The 25,656-nt window shown below is 60.5% G+C and overlaps 1 protein-coding gene across 1 annotated transcript; it reads left to right on the forward strand.

Annotated features, from left to right (window-relative positions):
• Nucleotides 1-363: 363 nt before the first annotated feature.
• Nucleotides 364-23,914, forward strand: LOC144932944 (uncharacterized). The gene is made up of 23 exons (XM_078857344.1): nt 364-406; nt 821-948; nt 2,841-2,905; nt 3,625-3,741; nt 5,741-5,811; nt 6,151-6,237; nt 7,563-7,690; nt 7,803-7,940; nt 8,396-8,608; nt 9,159-9,223; nt 9,661-9,717; nt 10,368-10,741; nt 10,878-10,948; nt 12,128-12,541; nt 13,398-13,448; nt 13,705-13,797; nt 14,816-14,893; nt 15,423-15,452; nt 15,613-15,684; nt 16,367-16,589; nt 16,997-17,179; nt 18,899-19,733; nt 19,904-23,914. The coding sequence occupies exons 1-23, from the start codon at nt 364-366 to the stop codon at nt 21,582-21,584; spliced, it is 5,217 nt and encodes a 1,738-aa protein (XP_078713470.1). The 3' UTR covers nt 21,585-23,914.
• Nucleotides 23,915-25,656: the final 1,742 nt, after the last annotated feature.

The following is a 25,656-nucleotide window of genomic DNA, read 5'->3' on the forward strand; positions in this document are numbered from 1 at the left end:
GGACCCGGAGAAAGATACACACCGACCACAGGGAGAGAGCGAGTGACACACGCAAACTACAAATACACCAGGGTTGGGGTCGAACCCACGCTCTGGTGTATACCAGGCGAGGTAGTTAACATCTCGCCACAGTGGAGCGCACTTGAGACTCGGTGAGGCTGTCCCTGGGCGAGCTCGCGCGGTGACAACTGAGCGCGTCCCTGATTGAGAAGTCTGCGTCCTCGCGGAGTAAGGCACAACGAGGGAGCGTCACGACGCTGCCGCCTTTCTCCTCTGGCCCTCTCGATGCACGCCCCGGAGGAACTCTCTGCCTCACTCCTCGTAACGCTCGCTCGCAGCTCGCGTGGCTTCAGCGTCGCTAGAATGTCGCTCCGTGGACCTCACCCGGGGCCCGTGCTGGTGAGCGGTGCGATTGCCGTCAGGGCCTTGTTCAAATTTCTCTTTGAGTTTTCTCCGAACTTTCAGATTTCTAGAGCAGTTGATGTTTTTTATTCAGTTATCACGCACGGGCAACACACAGTTAATACATTCACACAGTCAACATACGCACACAGCCAACACACGCACACAGTCAACACACGCACACAGTCAACACACGCACACAGTCAACACACGCACACAGTCAACACACGCACACAGCCAACACACGCACACAGCCAACACGCGCACACAATGTAATACAGGCACGGAAACAAAGACGGCTTCAAATGCGACGCCATTTATCTATCGCGGAACAGAAATATGGTGCTCTTTAATTGTGAAGCGTGATTTGTAATTGAACGGCTCGTCGTTTGCGGCAGGGGACGCCGTGCGTGTGAAGCCGAGGACTCCCCTCCCCCGCCGTCGCGAGCGCACGGCACCGTGACGCCGCTGCCGGCCCCCGTGGCGCCCCGCACGACTCGCGTTGCACTCATTCCTGGGACGGGGATTTGGCTCGGGGATCTTCTGGTGGGGGAGGGGTGGTGCTGACAGGGTGGCGGGGGGGGGGCATATTTTCAAAAGTAAAATTTTGCCAGGCGTTAGGTCCCGAGTTGGGCAACGGGGGCTCGTGCCCGGCCAAGCCTTGGCGAGAACCGAGGCACGCACGCCATGGCCAGCTCTTGTTACGGGCTATGAATAAAAAAATGTATAATCCTCGCCACCATCGGCACAACAAGAACAAGGGTAATGACAGTAATAACGCCGCTGCCGCCGCACATCCATCGTCCTTGGCCGTGCCAAATAAACCACGCTCCCTTCTCCTCCTCCGCCACCCTGCCGCTAATGACAATCCATAATTCCTGAGCCGGTGCCAGGCGGACCGGGCACACGTGTTTGTATCTTTATTATTATCTTATCCCGGGTGGCGCGGCGAGATTTGGCGATCGCGAAAGTCGACCAGCGACCGGGCGTCATCTGCCCGCCTCGTCCCCCCCCGCGGGAGTCGTGCCCTCCGTTCCGTGTCCTCCGTTCCGTGCCCTCCATTCCGTGCCCTCTGTTCTGTGCCTGCGGTGGGGTTTGGTTTTTGTTTTGCCACCCACCGGGCAGGGTAGCAATGTGGCCCAAAACGCGTAGCCTGCGGGGTGAGTCACGTTTACGGATCTGTGAACGTGGTGTCGTCCTCGGTCTGCCGGCGTTCTCATCCTGAACGTGCCCTCCTGGAGCCGCTGTTGCTGCCGGCGGTGGCGGCGTGGAGTTTACGTCCATGAGAAGATCTGGACATCTGCGAAAAAGAGCTTTATTGCTCATCGGATTCTTCCAGTGTAAATAAATATTCTGATGCGTGCGTGCCGCGTGGATGCTGGTGAAGAGGCACTGCAGCGCATTTTCTGCAACGGTTTCTAACGATAACGTGGCCAAGGTGCCCCTAATGAGCCCGATCTTGCATAGATGTCAAAAAGCATGCAGGTTTTAAGCCTGGTTAGGAATTAGGACTTGGATGGGTGACCTCCAGGGCTTGCCGTGTGTTGTATGATAGCCGCGTGTTGCCAAGTGCCCAGGAGATAGCGGTTACAGCAACCCTGAAAGTGACCGTGCAGAGCTCCCGGCGTTGTGACAGCCTCGTGCGTTGTGTGGGGTTTCTCCAGGTTCTCGCGTTTCCGTGCTCACGAAGCCAAAGCACTCGGTCGTGGAATTGGCGAAACATCCCGAGGCAAGCCCTCCAAGAGAGGCTTTGCCGGATGGGGGGGGGGGCGGTGAGGAAACAATGGGCAGCAGCAGCAGCGTCATCATCGTGATTATTATTATTATTCATCGTCAGACATCGCGATGCGGTCCGGACCGCTACCACCTTCATCACGGCGAGATTCTCGCGCACTCCACGTCCGAGCAGCTTAATGTGGCGCCGGTCGATACCCGCCGGTCGATTGGAGCATTGGATTTATTTATTTATTGCATTTTGCATTTTCCGGCACGGTCACTTTAGCGGAAAGCTCTTGTTCAGCACATCGTGGGGCGGTGTGCAGCCGCCCCCCGCGCCACGATTAATGGCGGCGTAAACACGAACGGCGTGACGCATCGACTGCCCCGTTGTTGTTATTGCTACTCGCGCTCGCACCTCTTAGAGGGAAGAGCGGTGGGCGCGTGGCCGCACTGCTCTGCGGCAGGGAAAACACCCCCCCCCCCCCCCCCGTGTTGGGTCCGGTGCTGTGTGTTGGGTCTGTGCTGTGTGTTAGGTCCAGAGCTGTGTGTCTGTGTGTTAGATCCGGTACTGTGTTGGTTTCATAGCTCGGAGTTGGGTTCTTCCGGCACTGTGCGTTGGGATGGCCGTGCGCTTGGGGGCGGCCACCGTAAGTTGTGCGATGCTGCAAATATCTTCCTGTGCCGCTCGCTGCTTATCCAGCTGCGTGTTTGTACCACAGCGAATTTACGGTGGGGTCATTGTGCAGCTTGCCCCGTGGTGCCACACGGTGGCGGCTGCCGTGCCGTGCGGCGCGTTTTGGGGGTGGGGGGACTCTAGCCGGTGCCACCACCGGCCTCGCTCTCCTCCCCCTGGGTAATGATGTCACCACGGCGCGGGTCTGATTGAAATTCCTGTGGCATGCGTTATTTCCACATCAAAGGCGATGGTAATGGCTTTGGTAAGCACCGCACTGCGGCCCAAAACAAGGCTGGCATGCCTAATTACTCCTCTAATTTAATCGTAATGAGCCTTGAACAATTAATTGGCGGTTGCGTTGTAAATAATTAGCGCGGCCTGTGTTGATCAAAGGCGCGCGGTGCAGGCACCATCAGCGGGAGACACGGGATGGATTCTAGGCACGGCCGGGGCTAATTATCGTGCCATTTCTGGGTTAGGCCAACGAGCACATTTACGGAAACAAAGCAATTAGTAACAGATGGGGGGGACCCAGCCCGGTGACGAAGGCAGCAGCCGCCGTTGTGGCATCTCGCCGCGCACGTACCGACTGCACGCCACCGCTCGTGCCGTGGTTTTTTTTTGTTTACACCACCTCCGGTGAAAACGCGGTCCCCCCGACCCCACCGACCCCACGCCGCACGTCGCTTGCTTGTTGCGCGTGCACCGCTCGCACCGCGCCGGCCGTGCGCCGTGACGCTACAGGGGCTGGGGACTCCCGTCCGTCGGCTTCGATCGCACGGTTGGTGGCGATGGGCAATTAACCGCCGGGGCCGTTACCATTGCAGTTCTTATAAGCGGAGGTGGTCGGCTGGCTCGGAGCTCATGGAGATGGCTCGGCTGAGCTCCTGCATCGCCCGGCGATTAAACAGGGGTCGCCGCGGGCAGGGGCTCGTACGAGCGATGTGACGGCGAAAGGTGGAGATTGCGTGAGCGGAGGATCGGGCCCTCGCCAATGACGCCACCCAGCCTTGTTCTCCAGGGAGTCACGGCCGTGCCTAGCACTGGCCCTTGTTTTATTTTTACTCTTGGGAAGTGGCACACGATGAAGCGAACGAGCAAAAACCGCAGCTCGCAACGATCGCGCTGCCCCCTGCTTGCCGCCAAGGCTGGCTGGTTGCTTTTAATTTTCTTTTCTTTTTCTCAGGGAGGCGGGCGAGGGGGGAATTCTCTTTCACCGGGACAACAATGGAGCCATTCACTGTGGCTGCTGCTCGCTCTCTAAAGCCCCTCGCTCTCCTCCGCAACTCCCCCTCCGTCTCGTTTTGTCTGTCTCCGTGTCCCTCCTCGTTGTCCGCCGATCCCACTCCCACTTCCCCCCCCTCCCCCCGCTCTCTCTCTCTTTCTCTCTCTTCTCTCTCCAAGAACCGCAGGCTTCATTGTAATGACATTACTTGTGTTTAGCCAAGGCCGTTTATCTCGTTCCCTTCTGAAAGGGCCTTTTCAGCGTTTGCAGCGGTGGTCGCTTCATCGCCGGGATTAGCCGCGTGTAATCCTCTCGACCGACCGCCATCGAGCGGGGGTCTGCTGCCCGCTCGACGTTCAGACGTCGTGTAATTGGCTTCTCACAGACATCCACCCCCCCCCCCCCAGTCTGGGCATTGTTCAGGAGACAAGCTGGGGGGGGTGGGGGGGGTGGTCCTTGCGTGGCTCCCCCCGGATTCTGGCCAGCTCCCAGCCTCCTGTGGAAATTCCCGTCCGGTCTCGCTGGAATCTCACCACAGTCTCTTTCCAGTTTCTTTTCCCCTGAGCCTCCTCCCCTAAAACGTCGTCAGTCTTCTTGAAGTCTCCATTCTGCGTTGTCTCTCCCTCCCATCTCTCTCTGGTCCTCCCCTCTTGTTGTTTTCTCTTGCTCCACTCTCTCTCGCTCTGTCTCCTTCAAGTCTCCCCCACAGTCTCCAGTCTTGGTTGAGGCTCTCCCTCTCATCTTTCTCTCCAGTCTATCTCCAGTTACCCCGTCTCCTTCCTGTCTCTCTCAAATCTCCCCCGACTCCCCTGGGTCTCAGCCGGGGCGGGCGAGTGGGGCTATTGGGCGGGCGAGTGGGCGGGCGAGCAAGCGCCGAGTGGCAGGGCGACCGCTCGCTGGGGCCGTTCGTTTTCTCGCCCGTCCGTGTGGTGCGTGCGGCGAGCACCACTTCTGATGGGAAAATCAATATTTGCTAAAAGCTAATTGAGGTCTGCTCGAGTCAGTTGTTCAAACAAATTGATGTAGCAAACATGGCTGCTTAGCTGTTCTCCCGCAAACAAACAAGGACCTAAGAGACCCAGCGCCGCTTTTAATAGCAGGCGGCAGCGTTATTTATTTATTGAGGTATGGTTCTGTGTTTTTGTACGGTCGTTTTTGCTCGTTCACTTGCCCCCGGGAGCGTGAACATCCCACGGTCCACGGCCGTTAAGGGATCGACGAGCGGAGTTCGGAAAGAAAATGTTTTTTTTATGTTACACTCCAGAGTTAAAGTCAAAAAGTATAATTAACAAACCAAAAAAATCTTGCGGACATAAAGATCGGGTCGGGGATTGGCGAGATCGATTTCCGTGAGCCGTGCTGTCCGCTGAGACAACACGGACGGCCGCCCTTGACGAATGCGGAACAGCGGAGAAAATCGAAGAAAAACTGCCACCTTTCATCCGAGTTCAGAGGTCGCGATTGCACCCGCCGTCTGCCCCCGCCGCCTCCCTCCCTCTCTCCACCTGACTGCTCGCAGCACCGAGGCAAAAGGAGCGCAAATCAAGAGCAGGGGGAGGACAGAGCGTGCACGGTGGGGGGGGAGGGGTGGAGCATGGGCTCAGACGCCAGCACAGAGGCCCTCGCCGGTCGCGTTTGCGCCGCAGTCCGGCGCTCGTTACGGGGATATCAAAGCTTCCCCGAGTCGCCCCGCGCGCCCGCGTTTGTCTGCGCTCCAGGATCCCGTCGCCTTTGTTCGTGGCGACAATACCGGATCGCATTCCGCGCCCGCGGCAAGTCGGGTTTCGGGGTACGCTACCGCCCGCCGGATATTTTGCTCGGGCGAATATTTTGACGGGTAGTCAGTCGGCAAACGGCGCGACTCACGAGCTCGTCTCCATGGCTCGCCCCGTCCCCGAATCGCCGGCGGGCCGTGCTCGCGCCGGCGAGGGGGGTCGTGTTTCCCAGGCGGCGAGTTCAGTATTAAAAATGTAGACGACACGCCGCGGCGGGCGAGCGGTAGAATTATTTGGTTTCCGTGTTCGCTAAACGAGCGGAGAAGGAAAGCGTGCCCGGCCGCAATGTCGACGCGGCGCGGTCACACGCGGGCGCGTTCTGCCGGTGCGCCCGCACGCCGGCCGGGGGGCAGCTGCTCGCTCCGCGTTTGGGCCCCTTGTCGGGGGGCGCTGCGGTAGCGATGGACGCTCGCGTGGGGCTGCCGCCGTGGGGCTGCCGCGTGTTTACACTTCTCCCCGCCGGCGGCGTTGTTTGTTGGCGGATCTCTTCAGCTTAAGTGTCTTGGATGCAGACAATGGGCAGAGGTTGACGGGCGGAACACGAAAGATCCACCGCCGGGTAGCCCGGTGGGCACAGCGCGCCCCGCCAGGCCGGTTTGCTTGGAATTAGTGGCCCCCCGATTCCCAGTGGCGATCACAGGCTCCACCGACGATCTCGTCTCTGGCAGGGCCAGCCAGGTTCTGCGAAAGCGAACCTCATCGTCATAATCTCCGCGGGGCATTATTCTTTAGTGCGGAGCGTGAGTTGAGTTCCGAGAGCCGTCTGGAGCCGCCGGACGCGTTACCGTCCGTCCCTCCCCGCTGCAGCAGCATCGGCGTACGTGAAGGGCGACGGCTCCGTCATTGCCCGCTCGTAGAGGAGGTCATCACCTCGTGATCTCCCTCCCCGTCGTGCGGTGTTCGAACGCGGCCACGTGTGCCGTCTGGTGTCTGCGAGATGAGGAGAAGCCAGCTAGACTACCGGACATGACGACCAGTCGCGGTTCGGATGATGGCTTTGGGATTACGGCGAGGGTGTTTTGATGTTAATATTGTTGTTATTATTTCGGAACGTGCATTGAGATTATTTCGATTGATAAGTCACTTTGTTGTTGAGCTATCAATATGTGGCCAGGTCGCATCTGAAAAATAAGTTAATACCTCAGTGGGCATTGCCTGGTATGATGGGGATGGTTTAGTGTCATCTTTGTGTGTGTTCGGGTAATTTGTTTACCTTTCTTGGACTCCTATCGTGTTTTTGTACTGTTTGTTTTTGCAACGTTCTTACCCGACCCTACTGCACATCTGTGCAAAAGCTCATTGGATTCCTCCAGTCGAAATAATGATTCTGATTCTGAACCCAAGGGTACAATTACCGTGCAAGGAAAAACGACTCCTCCCTACCCCCCCCCCCTCCATGCTCACACAGCCAAGGTCTCGGTTTTCACTCCAGTTGGGCTGGTGGGTTAAACAATGGGAGGTGGGTCAACACAATTGATAGCATTCTACGGAGGTCAAAATACTCTGCTGACACGCGTTGACCATCCAATTCGGTTCCCGCTCACGACCAATAATAGTGGCAAATATCTCAATCGGTCCAGGGCCTCCTCTAGGTCGGCTCGACCTTAGACGAGTACCCGGCGCGCTGCGTAAACATCGCCGCTAGGGAGACGCGGCCGCGCGTGGTGCTGGCCACCCTACCCCTCCGCGCGCCATGACGGCACTCGCCACGAGCGGTCTCTCAAGGCCGCAGGGCGGGGTACGGGACCTTTGTCTTTGTCTGCAGATGGGTGCGTCAACGGCCTGTCGGGGGCCGCCGGTGGAGCCGGGGAGCCGCTGAGGCTCGCGAGGCCCCACGTGTCCGGCCTCGCGCGCAGCCAGGAGCAGAGCAAGGAGAGCCTGCCGAGCCCCCCGGCCCCCCCCCGCCAGCGCCGCCGCCGCCGCCGTCGCCGCCGCCGCCGCCGCCCCCCCTTCCGGGGCCCCGGCGACGCCGCGCCACGCCGGCGCCGAACGGCGCACGCCGCAGCCCAAGCCCCAGCTGCCTCCGCCGCAGCTTCGGCAGCCCTCGCTCACGCCGGTGAGGCCCTCCGCCGACTCGTCGCCCTGGTCCTGGCCCTCGTGCGGCCTGGGGGGGGCGGCGCTATCGCCGCCGCCGAGGGCTCGGGTTAAGATCCCGTCAGCGAGCAGCCGCCCCCTCCCCCCCCCATTGAGTCGATGGTTTTGGCCAACAGAGACCCGTAAACCCCAAGCAGTGGAGACTTCGCAGTCTCACACGGACTCGCAGACCTTACGCTGACAACCGCAGGCTCCCATATTAGAAATCTCTCCATGGGCTTGCGCAGAAACCCGTAGGTTCGTACGCTCGCATAGTCGCCGATAGATTCACACGTAGGCGGAGTCATTGACTTGTGATTAAACAGAGTGGTCTCGACCCGGTCGCCAATGACTGCACGAAAAAAAAAACTGTCGCGTTATATTTGGCCTTGCGCTTATTTCTGCACACACTCACCTGCGAGTCGGTGAGCCGTTGAGCCAGTGAGCCGGTGAGCGTTCCTTCCTTCTCTCCTGACGGTCACCCTCAACCCCCCCAACCCCCGTCGTCCGCCCCCTTCCTCGCAGACACAGACGGCCAGCGCGGTGCCCCAGTCGGCAGCCAGCACCCCCGCCCGCCTCGCCACTCCGCCGCAGCCGCGGCCTCAGTCGAGGCCGTCCAGCAACCCCCAGCCGCAGGCGCAGTCCAGGCTGCAGCCGGCGTACAGCAGCGGCATCAGCAGCGTCAACTCCAAGAGGTGCGCCCCGGGGCTGTGCCCCGCCGACGCTGACTTCGGTGACGTCAGCAGCCCGTCGCTCAGTCGGCCCTTAAGCCTAGCGGGCGAGGGTGATGGTTTTGGGTGTACACCAGTCCAGTATTATTCTTCACTAATTTTCGGGGGGGCGGTGGGGGGGGGGAGATGGGGGCTGGGGGAGGGGCGGTGGGGAGCGGTGGGGAGCGGGGGTGGCACTTTCGCCAATAAGACATCATCAGTGGGAGGGCCGCCGCACATTTGAAACCATTGGGGGTTTGACGGCAGCACGACGATGGGGGGTGTTTTGGGGGCTGCCACGTCAAGGCCCGCGCTGAAGGCCACCAGGGGCCACCAGTGGCCCCGCGGGCCTTGCAACGAAGAACACAGGTGTACACGTTATGGGCTCTTCTTGCGTGGCCGTTTAAAATTGAGAAAAAGGGTAAAGGCGCAGCCCTGCAGTTGCTTGCTTGCGCAACTGCTGCTGGTGGCATGGCCCTCCACGAGAGGAATAAGTAAAGAGAACGCGTACAGTGCGCAGCGCCTCTCTCGCTGCGAGCGCCATCCCCTTGCTGCCAACTCCCTCCACCCTCCGCCAGATCCCACGGCTGCTGCTGCTGCTGCACGGTAAACACACGGCCACCTCCGAGATGTCCCCTCGCCGGTAATCGGCCCTCCTTCCCCACCCTGCCCAGCGGCTCCCAGCCCAGCGCAGACGTTTTATGCATCGTCGTCGTAATCTGCTTCACGTCTTCCTCGTTGAGTTCTCAGTTCTCGGTGCAGTCGGCTCTTCACTTGAAAAGGCGGCCTCTAACTAAATCTGCAAACCGCGGAGGGGAAAACGGCGGCCGCCTCTCTCCCTCTCGCGTGCCAGCGCGCGCGGGCGGGTGTGCGGGCGACTTGGGAGAGCAGGATTGTTACACGTACGCGCTCGCTCTCGCAATCGAGAGCCGCTTTTGCTCAAACAGCCCTGGCAGATGCCCTCGCGAGAGTCCTCCCACCTCCCTCCCAGCGTCAGTGCCGCCGCCACGCGCGTGCTTGCATGCTTGCGTGCTTGCATGCGACGTGGTCTGTCGCGTGTCCTCGTCGGCGCTCGTGCAGCTTTAACGAGCGACGAGCGATCGGATTCATGCCGCGGGGGGCGGGCCCTCCCGAGCCGTCTCCGCTAAGAGCCCAGCGGCCCCCCGCTTCGCCGCCCCCCCCCCCCCCCGCGTTAGAGGCTCGCCGTCCGAGAAGCGGAACGTCATGCCGCACGACAGCCGCCCCCCCCCCAACACCCCTGTGTCCCCGGCCCTCCGTCCCCCCCCTCCTCGCCGTGCGCCGCAAAACGACGTTCTCTCACGGTGTCGGTTTTACTAAAACGATGTTTAAGTGGTGGGGGGCGGGGTGGGGGGCGGCTTAGGTTGCTGGGAAGATGCGTCAGTGCGCCGTGATTGGCCGCCACCGGCTTGCGCGAGACATCTCGGTGAGATTTCCCAGTTGTGTTCGGGGCTCCGCCGCCGTGACTGAACGTGCAGCGCCGTCTTTGCTCTGGGCGGTTGTCGAAACGTGAGCACGCAGTGTGATGTTACCAGGCTGCGCGGATGGCGACGACGACGATGACCGTGAAGCTGACGATGAAAGTGGTGAGGGTGTTTTGCTTTGAATAACGTCTCGCGCGATGTGCGCGTGTACCTGCACGCACACTCGCTCGTATCCCGAGCGCGTGTGGGTGGATGAGCGCGTGTGGGTGCGTACGAGTCCGTGAGAGCCACGCTTGTGCTGCCTGACCCCCCCCCACCCCTCCCCCCACCCGTGCGTCTGCGCAGCAGCCGGAGCAGCACCCCGCTCAAGTACCTGACCCCGCCGGCGCACGCCCACGCGCACCACCGCACGCCCACGCCGAGCCACACGCCCACGCCCTCCCTCTCGCTGCCTTACCCGGGCTACCCCCCGGGGCTGGCGCAGGGCTACGCCGCTCCGCCCACGCGCCAGCACGCCCACCAGCACCCGCACGGCCACCCCCACGGCCACCCGCACCTGGCCGACTTCTCGCCGCACAGCTGCCCGACGCCCCCGCTCAGGCACCCTCACGCGCCTCACCCCGCGGCGGCAATGTTCGCGCCGCCCCCCACGGCCCCGCTCCCGTCGCCCGCCCTGCCCGTGCCCGGTCACCCCTCCAACCCGGCCACCTACTCGCCAGGTGAGTCTCCCCGAGCGGGCCGAGCGAGGCCCGGGGCGGAGGTTGCGGACGCGCGTTTAGGGGGCGGCTGCGTGGCCGGGATGCTGGGCGAGAGAGCGCGGGGTTCTCCCGAGATAATTGTATTTTCGTGCCACAGCTGTCCGAGCCGCCGCTGCGCTCGCGCGCAAGCTGCTGCGGGTGCTCGCGCTGTGTGAGCGACGGCTCCGGGTGGGGGGGGGGGGCGAAGGAGGGAGGCAGGGGGGGTGGGTGCTTGATATTTGGCGAGGAAAATTTCTTTACGTTTAGTTTATTGCAGAAGTCGTTTGTGAGATTGCCGTCATTTTAAGAGCGCAATTTTAGCGCATGCCCGATTATCCAATATGTGATTAAATGTACCGATGTAGCGGGCTGTTGTTGGATGCGATGCCACGGTTGTGATTTTACGATGCCTTGTGTGTGAGTAGCGTGTCTCCCTTGCGGGAGCGTGCGGTCGCCTAGCGTTTAAAGACACTGCCGTGAACTCGGCACACGAGCCACGAGCCACGCGCCGCTCTAATTGAACCTCGGTATTTCACGTTTTTGGCTCGAATCGTGTCGGTGGAGGAGAGGAGGAGGCCGCATGCATAAAACGTAAAATATGTAACAGAGACATTTAAAAAAGAATAATAACCTTCACCGTTTACGGAAGAGAACAACCGAATAATCTCGGCCTAAGTCGTTGAACGAGTTTGGATTTTTGATTGGGCAGTGTTTTGATCGTGCATTTTAAATGTTGATAAGAAGTATCAAGAAGCGATGGTAATGACACCATGAGAACATATCAACATATATATATACCGCGTGCCGGAGTGATCACACACACCACCGCCGGAGAGCCTGCAACCACGGCGCACGACGCTGCTGCCGCCACCATATCGCGGTGCGACTGTTATCTCTCTATTCGAACCAAGGCCCCCCACCCACCGTCCCGCCGGTCCGTCCCTTTGTGCAAATTTCCAATGCCAACGTGGCCACGCGAAGCCCTCTGATAATAACAACGCTTAAATGTTTTAAGACGAACCAAGAATTTGGAACCGACGGAACGAGCGAGCGGGCGGGCGCCGAAATTGCAGGCTCGCCGGGCATGCTGAGCGCTGGCGGCGTGGGCCAGCGAGCGCGCGTGGAGGAGTAACCGCTGCTGCCTGCTGCTGCTGCTGCGCGTCTTGTTGTGTCTTCAGATCACGCCAGCCTGCCACTAGCCTACCTCCAGCCAATCGTGTACTACCAGCGCCAGTTGGAGACTCTGATTGGCTATTTCCCGACTCCTCCTCCTCCTCCTCCACCTCCACCAATCGCATCACACCTGCCTCCTCCTCAGCTGGGCCTTAGCTGCCCGGATCGGGAGTGCAAGGTGAATGCCCTTCTTAGTTTTACTCTCTACCGTCGCGGTCGCCGCTGCTCACGGCTGCCGGTGCCCGTGTGCCCGCGCGGGGCGCCCCGTGTGTGCCTCTTGTTGTTGCAGACCCAGAGCTCCTCCGCCAGGAGCTCAACAGCCGCTTTCTGGCGGCGCACGGCGGCGGCGGCGCCGGCTCGGCGGGCAACCGGGGGGGGCCAACGCCCCCCCCTCCGCCGTCGCAGCACCCGGCCTCCGCGTTGCCGGTGCCGCCGCCGCCGTACTACCGCGCCGAGTTTCACCAGCACCAGCACACGCACCAGCACACCCACCAGCACACGTTCACCCCATTCCCGGGCGCCATCCCGCCCGCCCCCGCGCCAGGCGCCACGGCCGCCGCTTTGCTGCCGGGGGGCCCCATGCCCCCTCCCCCGCCCATCCCGACGCTGGTGTGTGCCCCCTGTCTGGGCTGGATAAGTAAAACACCCCTCCCTCCGCTCCCTCTGCTCCCTCCGCTCCCTCCGCCCCCCCTAGCCCATTCCCTACCTGCCCTCCCCCCCAACCGCCCCATTGCCCCCATCTTCTGGTTCCCTCCTCTCGCTGGCGTGCGAGGGGCAGCCCCTGAGTGAAACTGTGAGCGTGGCCGCGTGTGGCCCACGTGACTGCTGCTGATGCTGTGAAAGAGACTGCTTAGTGGTGTTGGTGTTTGTGTGTGTGCGTGTGGGTTTGTCTGCGTCTACCTTTGTGTGTGTGTCTGTGTGTTTTGGGTTTATGTCAGTGTGTGTGTGTGTCTGGGTTTGTGTCAGTGTCTGTGTATCTTTGTGTGTGTGTGTCTCTGCCGTCTGGGTTTAAGGCAGGGTGTGAGTCAGTGGTTATACGAGTGAGTGTGTGTGGTGTGTCCGTGTTAGTCCGTGTTAGTGCGTGTTAGTGCGTGTTAGTGCGTGTGTCTGTGTGTGTCTGTGTGTGTCTGTGTGTGTCTGTGTGTGTCTGTGTGTGTCTGTGTGTGTCTGTGTGTGTCTGTGTGTGTCCGAGTCGCCGGGTCACTTGTTGCGTCCTGACGGTTCGACCGGCATGGCACTCGTCACCGCCGCTGTTTTTGAAATTTGCTCATTAGCTGCAAGTGCGCTCTCTTGTTTTGCTCATGGAAAAATATACTTGAGGATTAACTGCCGTTTCAATTCCAATAAAGCATCTATTTGTCGTTTTTTATATATATAGTTAATCTGTAATGAACGTATTCCCTTTAAACGCAACGCGCCGGCGGACGCTGACCCGTGTGTTGTCCCTCTCTGCGTCTCGTTGCAGTTCGACAAGTACCCCGCCAAGTTGGACAGCCCCTTCTACCGACCGTCGAGCGTAAGTTCGCCTTGTTCCCATCCCTGCCGACGCCAACGTTTGAACTCTGAACTCGATCGCTCGGACCAAAAAACGTTCCCTCTTCCCCCCGCGCGTGCCGGCGCACGGCACGTGGAAGCGGCGGTGGCGCCGTGGGCGGCGGCGGCCGCGGCGGGCGGCGCTGGCGGCGGCCGCCGCGAGTCCGTCCGTGGTTTTGCGCCGGCGCGGGCGGGTTGGTTAACCGCCGCTGCTGCCGCCGTCTCCCTGTGTTTCGCAGTTTTTCCCGCCCTACCACTCAAGCATCCCTGCGATGCCACCGCTCTTCCCGCCTGCTCACTTCGGCTCGCTGCAGGGTGCCTTCCAGCCCAAGGTGCGGGGTCTCTCACCCTCCCCTTGTCACGCCCCCCCCCCCCTTCTCCCTCCGCTCTACCGCCCCTTCCCTTTGTTTGGTTCCGTCTTGGCTTTCCGAATCGCCGTCCCGACAACCGTGATCCCGCACGCCGACCGCCCCGCTCGCCGCGAGCTGCGCGCTTCTGCGGTCTCTTTTCCCCCTTGAGTTGTTTTCAGTTTTTTATGTTTCACGGAGGAGACGCGATTTTCTGCCCTACCGGGGCCATTGCTTACGAGCCACTCCGCGCTCAGCCTCCCGTCCTAGGGGCCCCCTCGCCGCTCGGCGGCGCGCACGCTGCATTTGCCGCGCCCCGGGCTCGACGCAATTTTAGAAAAATCAATACCGAGTGAAATCTCCTTCCTTCCTTCCCTTCCGTAATCACCAACCCCCCCGCCCCTCCCGCCCCCTCGGCCGCCGGCTGCCGCCACGCGACGTCTCAAATAAATGCATTCAAGACCCAGGGTCTGCGGCGGAAAAACACGGAAACCCGTTTTTTTTGGTTTTAAATGAATACAAAAAACAAACGAAAGCAGGGCCGCCCCCGCTGCTGCGACCGCATCATTCGGTCGGCCACTCGGGGAGCGCCTTGCGTCGGCAGCAGCCGAGCAAAACGCACCCCGATTGTCTGCTTGGGTCGGGTTACCCGTTTCCTGATTGGTTGCGTAGACGGACGGTATCTCAATTACACGTAATTTCATTACGTTTGTAATTTATAATTGGTATCCGAATTACACAGCGCAAAGTAATTGGTCATTCGTATCTAAATTACATTTCCTCCGGTAATTAGTAATGTGAATGTTGTTTGCCCACCTCTTGCTATTTGTCGGGCGGTGCGAGTTTGCTGCCCCCGGTTGTGCGCGGCTGCGGTTAGCGGGGTTCTCGTTCGCGGCCTCGCGGCTCCCGCACGCACACCCTGACCCAGGAGGAGACGGACGATGCGCAGCCCAGAACCAACCACGTGACCCCGTGTGTGACCCCGTGTGTGACCCCTCTGCAGACGGCAAGTCCGATGGACGTAGGCCCGGGCCGGGCGGGGTCGCTGCCATCACACAGCCTGCTGACCAAGGACCCGCGGGTAACAGTTCGCAGCCCGCACGGGGTGACAGCACGCACAGAATACAGACAAAGATCCCCCCTGAAGCCTTAACAGACTCTTGGGGAAAATGCTATTTGCGAGCACCTGTGAAGGCCGGCACAGCACAGGAGGGGGCAAGGGTGGTGGGTTGCCAACACCGTGCCTGGCTGCCTTTGTCTCAACAAGAGACGATAAGCACGGTTGGCTATGTACGGTGTGAAAGAAGTTCAACATACACACCGCACCAAGTGTATAACCTTTAAAGGATGAGTCGACCTTGGGGGGGAGGCCCAGGACCGGTTCAGATCGTCGCTGTTGTTGGTCGTGAGCGGGAATCGGATTCGGGTCGCCGGGTTCGTAGCGCAGCGCGCTAACCGCTGCTACACCTCTCCCCCACGTACTTGCACGCACGAGCCTCACGAATTACAACGCCCGCACCGGGCCAACCGGAGCGGCTGATGTGCTTTAAGCGTCGCCTTTTCTCTCCTCCCACCCCTACGTTCCCCCACCCCCCTCCACCCCCCGACAGCTGACGGATCCGTTTAGACAAACGCTCAAGGTGAGCCGCTCTCGCGTCGCTGTGCACCACACCGCTCGCTCACGCGACTCTCGCGCCACGCGGTGGGGGGAGGGGGGAGTGCACGCGCCCACCATTGTCGAGTTGAGGTTTAACGTTGCTCGTCTTGCTGTGTGTGTGTGTGGGTACGTGTCGCCTGCAGAAGCCCGGCAAGTGGTGCGCTGCCCACGTGCATATCGCCTGGCTCATTTACCACCAGCAGCAGAAAGCCAAGGTCAGCGCAGCCGTTTAAATAGACGTCTCGATTTGACGCCGCTGTCCCCAGAGTCTCTACACCCCTGCCCATGCCCTCTCCTCGCTCTTACCCCCCCTCTCCCCACGAGCACTCCCTGCCCATGTTCAAGTCCAGGCTATGTTTAGACGGCGTATAGAAATCCGCGCGGCGCTGCGTTGTTGTGCTGTGTTCGCACGACGCAGGGTTGTGGGTAGCCGGGAGCGTTCCGTGTACTCGCCGCACCGACCGGCACGAGGTAACAGATCGCTTGACACTCGCCGTGCCGCGCGATCCCTGTGGGGAAAATTACCGACGCGCCTCCGGCCGGCGTTGCGGCTGGACGACGAATGATACGACGAATGATAACGGCGGTCCCTTCCCCCGCACGGCCAAGCCCTGCCTGGGTGACGTCGTGCGTCCGCGGGCTGTCTTTTACTTCCAAATAAAGCGCGCGAGTTGAATAATTATTAACGAGGGAGCCGCGACGCACGCAGAGCCAGCGCCATTCCGAGACGTACGCTTCTCGTTGCCCCCCTTGCCGCAAAACCTTATCGCATGCGGACGTTATGTTACGCTCGTACGTTACGTTCACACCTAGTATTAAGGGGCCATTGCAGCAAACGAGTCGGAACGTTTCGTGCCGAGTCCTGCCTGACCTTCGACCTCTTGACCCGTCGTGCAGGCGCTGCACAGCGACCCTCACAAGCTGGACCTGGGCCTCAAGCCTGAGCTGCTGGGCCCCGCCGGCCGGCCCGGCATCCCTGGGCTCTTCCCCGGGTACCCGCACCCTGCCGACCTGGCACGGCCCGGCGCTCTCTTCTCCACGCCCGGCGGGCCTCCGGCGAACCCCTTTGGTGTGCCGCCCCCGCAACACAACAGCTTCCTCAGCCCACCCGGTCACCTCGGTGAGTGCAGCCCGCCACCTCCCTGTGTCGCCCGGTGGTAATAACAACAACAACTACTGCAGTAGCAGCAACGACAAGGACAGCGACCGTCGGGAACGTTTGTTGTTCGTGCCGTTCTCACAGCAGCAATTCTCTCGCGAGGGGAGGCCACGTCGGCGCTGTATTTCACGGGCGGGTGTAGTCGGCCAGTAGGAGCCGATGTCGCTCTTTGTTTTACCCAATTGCGGAATCTCGGGGTCATTTTTCAAACGATGGCAAATTCGGAGCGCGACGCCGGCAACACGTGGCCCACTCTCTCGGGCGTCGCCGCGGTAGCCGCGCTCGCGTCTGTGTGATTCGCCGCCCCCGCGCCTGTCCCCGCCCTCACCACCCCCACCCCCCCCTCACCCCCCCAACCCCACCACCAGCGGTGGACCCCTTCGGCCGGCCGAGCGGATTCACTGGACTCGGCAACCTGAGCACGAGCGCGTTCGGGGGCCTGGGGAACCCCACGCTGGGTGAGAACGCCTTCTTTCCGTCGTTGTGGTTGCAAAGTGCCGCGCTGCACAGAGCTGCACTACATAGGGCAACACCGTTCCAAAACACGTTCGGTAATGACGCACCGCGCGGCAAACGCACCACACACCGCGCGCACGCACACCCCACGCACGCGCGCACACGGCAGTACGCCACGCTGGGTCATGCCGTGCGTACGGCAACACAGCAGCATCAGCGTCACAGCGCGCGCGCACAGCACGCCGTACACAATACGCCACGCACACAGCAATGCGTCACACGGGTGCACCATCACGCCGCACTCAGCAGCAGCACATTATACAGACAGCAACACCCCACACACCACACCGCACACACCACACCACACACCAAACAACACACCATACACTACACAGCATCACGCTATACTCAGCAACACGTCCATCAACACGTCCATCGCCCACCCTTTTGGCCTCGCCCCCCCTCCCTCCCGATACGTTCCTTTCATTGGCTACCATAGTCTGATGAGCTCCCCCCTCCCTCTCCCTCCCCCCTCAACTCGCTTTTAAGGGATTACATCTTGAATCATTGCCTCACTTGATACAGCTAATCTGGCTGTGACGGTCCCACCTGATGACGGAGACTTGTGTTGCCTCCGAAACGTCGTGATTTTTGTTTTTATTTTATTTTACTTTCTACGTGACTTTACCGAAAAAAACCTAAGAAGATGACACCTTAACACGTCACGCACAACACACAATACACCGTACACACATTAACACATCACACACCACACACAATACAGCATACACACATTAACACGACACACACCACACACAATACACCGTACACACATCAACACGACACACACCACACACAATACACCGTACACACATTAACACGTCACGCACAACACACAACACACCCTACACACATTAACACATCACACACCACACACAATACACCGTACACACATTAACACATCACACACCACACACAATACACCGTACACACATTAACACACCACACACAATACACCGTACACACATTAACACGTCACACACCACACACACCACACCGTACACACATTAACACGTTTCACACCACACACAATACACCGTACACACATTAACACATCACACACCACACACAATACACCGTACACACATTAACACATCACACACCACACACAATACACCGTACACACATTAACACGTCACACACCACACACACCACACCGTACACACATTAACACGTTTCACACCACACACAATACACCGTACACACATTAACACATCACACACCACACACAATACACCGTACACACATTAACACATCACACACCACACACAATACACCGGACACACATTAACACGACACACACCACACACAATACACCGTACACACATTAACACGACACACACCACACACAATACACCGTACACACATTAACACGACACACACCACACACAATGTACGTACAACACAACAATCGCTCAGCATCACACCGTACACAGCAACACATCGCACAGCATTACGATGTACACAGCAACACATGGCAGAGGATCACACCACACAATGTCGCACTACACATTGACACAGCACAACACGTGATAATACACCGCACGGCATCACACCACACCTCGGCACACACCGCACCACACCCTACCGCAGCGCACCACACGATATGCTCGACGCTGTCGCCAAACTCCTGCACCAGCGCACCGACTTTCAATCCGAGTAAAGATGAAGCACGCATCACCGCTTGCTCATCGCTAAGAGAAATCCCCATCACGTGCGTGTCTCTCCGTCCCTTCCTCTGTGGCCTCCCGTAGCCTCCAGCAGCGCGCTGTTCGGCGCCAAGGAGGGCCCGCCGTTCCCGGGCTTCTCGAACCCCCACGAGCCGTGGAACCGGCTGCACCGCACGCCGCCCTCCTTCCCCACGCCGCCGCCCTGGCCCAAGCCGGGCGACGCGCCCGAGCGCAGCTCTTCGGCGAGCCAAGAGCGGGAGCGCGAGCGGGACAGGGAGCGCGAGAGGGAGCGGGAGCGCGAGAGGGAGCGCGAGAGAGAGCGGGAGCGGAGCCAGGATCGCGAGCGCAGCAACGCGGCGGCCGTGGCGGCGGCCGCGGCGGCCGCGGCGGCCGCGGCGGCGGCGGCGAGCAGCACGGCTCACGAGAGGGAGCGCAACGGCGGCCTGTCGGGCCACGAGAGGGAGCGCAGCCACTCGGCGAGCGCGGACAGAGATCGGGGAGGCCACCTCGCCGGCGCGGACAGGGAGAGGGCGCAGCCGGCCGGCGCGCCGGACAGGGAGCGCAGCTCTTCGGCCAACGCCGAGCGCGAGAGAGGCCAGATGATCCCCGCGCAGGCGAGGGAGCGGCCGTTCCCCGGCCACGGAGAGAGGGAGCACGGCCAGGAGAGGGAACGCGGTCACGAGAAGGAGCGCTGCTCGCAGCCGGCCAATCACGACAGGGAAAGGTCGTCCGCCGTGCCCAATCACGACAGGGAGCGCCCTTCGCTGGCCAATCAGGAGAGGGAACGTGGGTCGGCGCCGCCGCCCATGGCCCTCCCGGAGAGGGAGAGAATCGGCCTGCCCACGCTGGCCAATCAGGAGAGAGGAGACGTCGAAAAACGTGACCTTGGCTTCAGCAAGGATGACAAGGAGAGAGAAAGGTAAAAATAATGGCCGTTACTTCAGAAATGGTGATGTGGTTCAATTGATTTGAATCTAAATTAAATCGCTGATGTAAATATAACTGCAGTGATGAGTATGTGATGCACGGCGAGTGATGGCATGGCGTCGTTTGCCCTACCCCCTCACCTCCCCCGCCCCACCCCGGCAGGGACGCTTGCGAGCGCGGCCGCATCCCGAGCCGGCCGTCGCCGATGGCGACGTCGCGGACGCCTCCCTTCCCCGGCTACGACGGACTGCGGGAGGCCGAGCGGCCGCGCGCCGACCTGCCCGAGCGCCAGGGCGGCGTTCCCGAGCCGCCCGACAGGCCCTCGGGCCGCGGTGGCGGCGACCGGGAGGCGCCCCCCGACATCCGGAAAGACGGCCTCACCGCCGCCGTGGCGTCCGCCGCTCCGTCCCTTGAGACGCGGCCCAAGGAGGAGGCGACGTCGCCCACGGAGGGGAGAGTCGGCCCGGCCGAGTCGCGGGCCAAGGAGGCGACGATGGCGGCGCCGTCCTCGCGCGAGAGCCACGGCGACAAGCGCAACGGGGACGACGGCGGCGGCGGCGCCGCGCTCGGCGGCCGCGCCCGCTGCATCTCGCCGTTCTGCCGCCCCCACGGGGCCGCGCTGCCCGGGCCGAGCGGGCCAGACGCCGCGGCCGCGGCGGCGGCGTCCGGGCGGCAGAGCGGCGGCGCTGAGAGGCGGGCGCAGCCGTTCGTGTCGGGACTGGGCGAGCTGCAGCGCGTCAAGGAGGAGCGCAAGGAGGAGAGCGAGACGCAGCACTCGCTGGGCGCCGCGGCCATCATCACCAGCAGCGGCGGCGCGGGGCCCGGCGTCGCCTCCTTCGTGGGCGCCCGTCCCGGCGACCCGTACCACCACCTGGCGGCCGGGCTGCCCCCACAGTCTCACCCGCTGCCGCCCAGCTCCGGCATGCTGAGCGGCTCGCACTCCTCCAACCTGGCGCTGCTCGACCGCACGCGCCTGCTGTCGGCGGCCACGGGCGTGGGCCAGGGCCACTACCTGGGCATGCCCCACCTGGGCCTCCAGAGCCGCGACCCGCGGTTCCCGCCGCAGCATGCGCAGCACCACAACCACAACCACCACCCGCAGCAGCCCCCCCAGCACCAGCAGCAGCACCACCCCATGATGAACCCGCCGCCGCCCTGGGTGGACGCCAGCGCGTTCCGCGACCCCTACAGGCTGGGCCTCGACCTCTCGGGCCTGCCGGGCGCGCACCGTTTCCCCGGGCCGTCGCACGCGGCGGCGGTGGCGGCCGCGGCGGCGGCGGCCGCCGGCGGCTTCTACGGCGCCGAGAGCTACCGGGACCGCGAGCCGCACGACTACAACAACCTGCTGGAGGTGCGGCGGGGCGAGGCGGAGCGCGACGAGCGGGAGAGGCTGCAGTCGTTCCGCGACGACCTGGAGCGGGCGCGCGCCACCCAGCACGCGCTGCGCAACCCGTCCGCGGCGGCCGCAGCTGCGGCGGCGGTGGCCGCGGCCGGCATGGACCCTCTCGCCGGCGCGCATTACCACCCGCACCACCACCAGGGCTTCCTGTCGCCGCTCGGCCCGCTGCACTACCCCGGCTCCAGGCCCGGCCTGCCGCACGGCATGCACAACGGCTTCCTGAGCGGACCCGGCGGTGTGCCGGGAGGGGGCAAGCCCGCCTCGCTCGCGCCGCCGATGCCGCCGCAGCCGCCGTCGGCGTCGGCGGCCGCCATGGGGGGGCCCCCGCCGCTCATCCCCACGGGGGTGTCACACCCGATGTCCCCGCGGCAGCCCGCGGCGCTCACGCCCCTGGGGGAGCCCAGCGACCGCTCGCCTTCGCGCAAGGAGGTGGAGGCGCGGTGAGCGCCGCTCGGCTGCCGCCGCCAGCGGAGCCAGTTAGGTTTTAGTTTCGTGTGTAATGGATAACGATCGTCGCACCAACTTCGCCTTGGGCCGGCACAGCCGGCCGGCTTTGCCGTGCGAGCGGCCGGCCGGCGGGCGGGCCGGGCCCCGCTCGGCAACAGATGCAGGCCGGTGAGGTTCATCAAAGTTGGAACTAGATCCGTGACTTTTAATTTAAGGAACGCTCAGCTCTTGATAAGTTACACATCCGACAGGAATTATTTGTGCACTTTGGCGGCAAGCAAAAATGATGGTGGTGATGATGATGATATAAAATTAATACCGTTAGGAATAATATCATTTTAATAAGGATAATAATAACGTGCACGTCTCGGCGGATGTGGAGACGCGACGATGGAGCGGGGGGTGGGGAGCCCTCGGGACTGCCGAGAGGTGCGGTCTCCCCCCGTCCCGCGGAATTTTTTCCGGACATCGCACGGCCAATTGGAGACGACACATCCCGCGCACGCCTCTCATCCCCCCCCCACCCCCACGGGCACGCAACCGCGGGGGAAGATTCCGAGATGGTGAACTCGAGAGCAAGTCCGACGGAGTCCGGGGAGGAACGTTCGCAAAGCTGTGGGACGATCGCCTCCGGAGAGAGAGAGAGACCCTCTCGGCCCCATGAGAAACAAAACAAACAAACGAAAAAAAATCTACAACAAATGGAAGCGTATATTTATTTTGAAGAAAGAAAGAAAAAACAAAAACCACGACGGCCCGCGTGGGAATTCGTCGCGCGAGGAGAGAGATTGAATGCGTTTTGCGCGGCGATTATCGAGTCGTTGCGAGGGGCGTCTCTGGGGCCTCCCCAACGGCGATGGGCTGAAGCTTCTCGAGCCCCGTGGCGACGCGCGCGGTGAACCCGAGCGGCGGAGGGCGTGAATAATCGGCCGTCTGTCGGGAACACGGGCGGCGGGGGTGGGTCTGGTCGCCAGGGCGCGGCGCGGAGGAATGAGCGGAGCGCGCGACGGCCGTGACCGTGGCGGCGGCTGCCTCCCCCCACCACGGATTTCAGAAACGAGCGGATGTTGTTTTGTCTTCTCCGATGCCGTGCGGCGCCATTCTCGCTTCGTCACGACGGCAGGAACTGGCTTCGTCCCTGCAACGCGGCTGTGGTCCCGCCGGAGTCTGCCGCAGTCGACACACGTGGCTTTAGTTTCTTTTTTTTCTTTTTGTTGTCGCTATTGTTATCGATACTATAATTATCAATTAATTACCCATGGCAAAACATCACGCGCTTTGGCGGGAAGGGAGACACGAGGCGCGGCGTCACACTCTACACGGGGCCCCGAGGGTCGGTCGGTTGCGGCCTTGTCTACTCCAGTTGGGGTCGGGGGGGGGGGGGCATTGTGGGGTCTAGTCTTGGCTTGGGTCGGGCTATGGGTCTATCCGAGTCTGGCCTGGGTCCGGTCTGGTCTGGTGGTGGGGGTCTTATATCTGGCCTGGGTTTGGCCTGGGTCTTGTTTGGCCAGTGTCTGATGGGAAAAGGGGTGGGGGGGGTGGATTGAATCTAGTCTGGATCTGGCTTTTGTGACTGCTGGGAGCATCATGGGGCAGATTGTTTGAATCTACTGCATCTGTGTGAGATTCCTTGAGCGAGGCCACGGCGGGAAGTCACCGGATAGCAACGCACACGACGAACGGGTGGATTGACGGTGCGCGGATCGTTGCCCGCACGGGCAAGCCCTGGCTCTCCTCGCCCGCTTCAATCTCCGACACGGGAGTATTTTTCGAAGCGGAGTGCGTGGCTTCATTATACGCACGCCGGCTCTCGGGTTAATTGTGAATTTCACTGTAACTGTTGCAGCGCTTTTCTTTTCTCGTTTGTACGCTAAGGTGAGAAGAAGTGTTACCCAAGTGTGAAGCGTAAAAATTGGGGAGAGGGAGGAGCGAGTGGCGGGGGGGGTGGGTTAAAGAAACAAAAAACGAGGAGACACAAAAAAATACGAAAAAAAAATGTATTTCCTGTATTTAAAATCGCTATTATTTATCATCATGTGTATTTCTCAAAGTCTTTCAAGGATGTCTGTAAAGTTGAACATTTATACCAGGAGGTGGGCGGGCGAATTCTGTGTCGCCTGCGTGCCCGATGCCCACATCCCCACTCTGTACACTCTGCTATTTTATATGCAATCTGACCTTCGTCAAATCTCCCAATGTGCTGTGTAAATATACTTTACCCATAATCCCACTAACCCGCCTCCCACCTTAACACCCACACCCTCTAAGAGTCTGTCCCTTCTCTCTCTCTCTGCCCCCCACCGTTTCTGTAAAGAATCACTGTCTTATAGAAATACTGAGGATAAATACAAGTACGTTTTGAAACTGACGCTTGGCTCGTGCATGCTTTGTTTGGTGCCCCCCCCCCCCGGTCCCACCCTACTCGCGTGTTTGTTGCTGCGCCCTTTGACGACCGAACACCCGGCCAGGGTAGCCAAGCAACCCCCCGGGTTATTTAGTTCCACGTGGGGCCAGGTGTTCACGCGGAGAGAGATAAGCAGGCAGGTACATGGGGCGGCTGTATATTCGTGTAAACGTGCGGCCACGTGATTAGGTGGCTGGATGATCATGTAACCAGGCAATATTGCATCCAGGCAGGCTTCAGTGCCAAGTAACCGCGTGTCCACGTGAGTAGGGATCCTGGGAGCCAGGGTGGCATCACCATTCTGCCCATCGCAAGACAACTGAAATGCGATACCAGCGTGTTAATCAAAACATTCGAATTTCACAATCATGCATTTCAGGGTGGTTCAACGCAAAGCACGTGTGTGTGTGTGCACGATTGCTCTGGTTTGGTAGGCGCATGTGCGTAGCTGTGACGGTGCGGGTGTGCGGTGATGATGGTGCGTGTGTGTGCGGTTGTGACGGTGCGTGTGTGTGCAGTTGTGACGGTGCGTGCGTGTGCGGTGGTGACGGTGCGTGAGTGTGTGGTGCATCCACTGGTTGTGAGCGTCCCACCGGTCAGCGCGCTACCCCGAGGCCCGCTGTCAAGTGACAGGTGAGTGACAGGTGAGTGACAGGTTAACTCCCCCCCACCCCCAGCTCGCGTGCTGATGAAGAGTTGCAGCTATGGGCCTGGAAGCACGCAGGGTGGGGGCAGCTGATTTCCTATCCCCCCCAACACCACCCACCAGACTTTAGAACCACAAACTTGACACATTCGTCAATTTTCACGTGGCCTTTAAAGGAAAAGTGCACAATTGGTAGTGTTTCGGGCAAGGGCACAGATGTGTAAAAGGCCCAGTGCCCGAAACGTCACCTATAATTGTTTTCCCTTGAAGGCCACACACTGTTGACGAATGTTTTGACTTTGTGCATCGCTACTCACGCAGCACCGTCACCAACTTTGTAACGGGGGAGGGATGGGGGCATGACCAGGTGTGACGTCATAATCCGGTGAGTCATCAGGTGTGATGTCGTGACCATACGTGACATCACCAGGTATCAAGTTGTGACTGGCATCACCAGGCTTGGTGTCGTCACCAGCTGTGTCGTCACCAGCTGTGACGTCACCCAGCTGAGAGTCCATCGCTAAGCGCGCGCTCACAGCCAGGTGTGCTGGAGTGGTGGACGCGGGGGGGGGGGGGGCAACGAGTTACGAATAAACGCAAATAGCGATCGATACCTGAAAGTGTAAATCACAACCTCGTCCATCGCGACAAAGTGAAGTTGAACGGCAAAGAGCGGAGGTGCTGAGTGGTGGGTTGATCTGAACCACGTCGTGACTGCGAGAAACGAAGCGATGTTCACGGGTGTTTACGAACGATGCTGCAACGTGCACAACTAACAACCAACTCAACACATTCGTCAATTACAACGCCGTGGCCTTAAAGAAAAAAAGTGTGTTTCATGTGCTGTAAAAAGATAAGAAAGTTAAGTTGCCTGAAACGTCGCCTCCAATATATTTTTCATTTTATGGCGACATTAACGAATACGGTGTTCTTTTGTGAATTTGATCAGCTAATAACCATGTATCCAATGCAACAACATGGCCACATGCAATAACATGCGTCCATGTTATTGCAAGTAT

Source organism: Lampetra fluviatilis, chromosome 6, assembly GCF_964198595.1.
Source record: "Lampetra fluviatilis chromosome 6, kcLamFluv1.1, whole genome shotgun sequence".
Lineage (NCBI taxonomy): Eukaryota > Metazoa > Chordata > Hyperoartia > Petromyzontiformes > Petromyzontidae > Lampetra > Lampetra fluviatilis.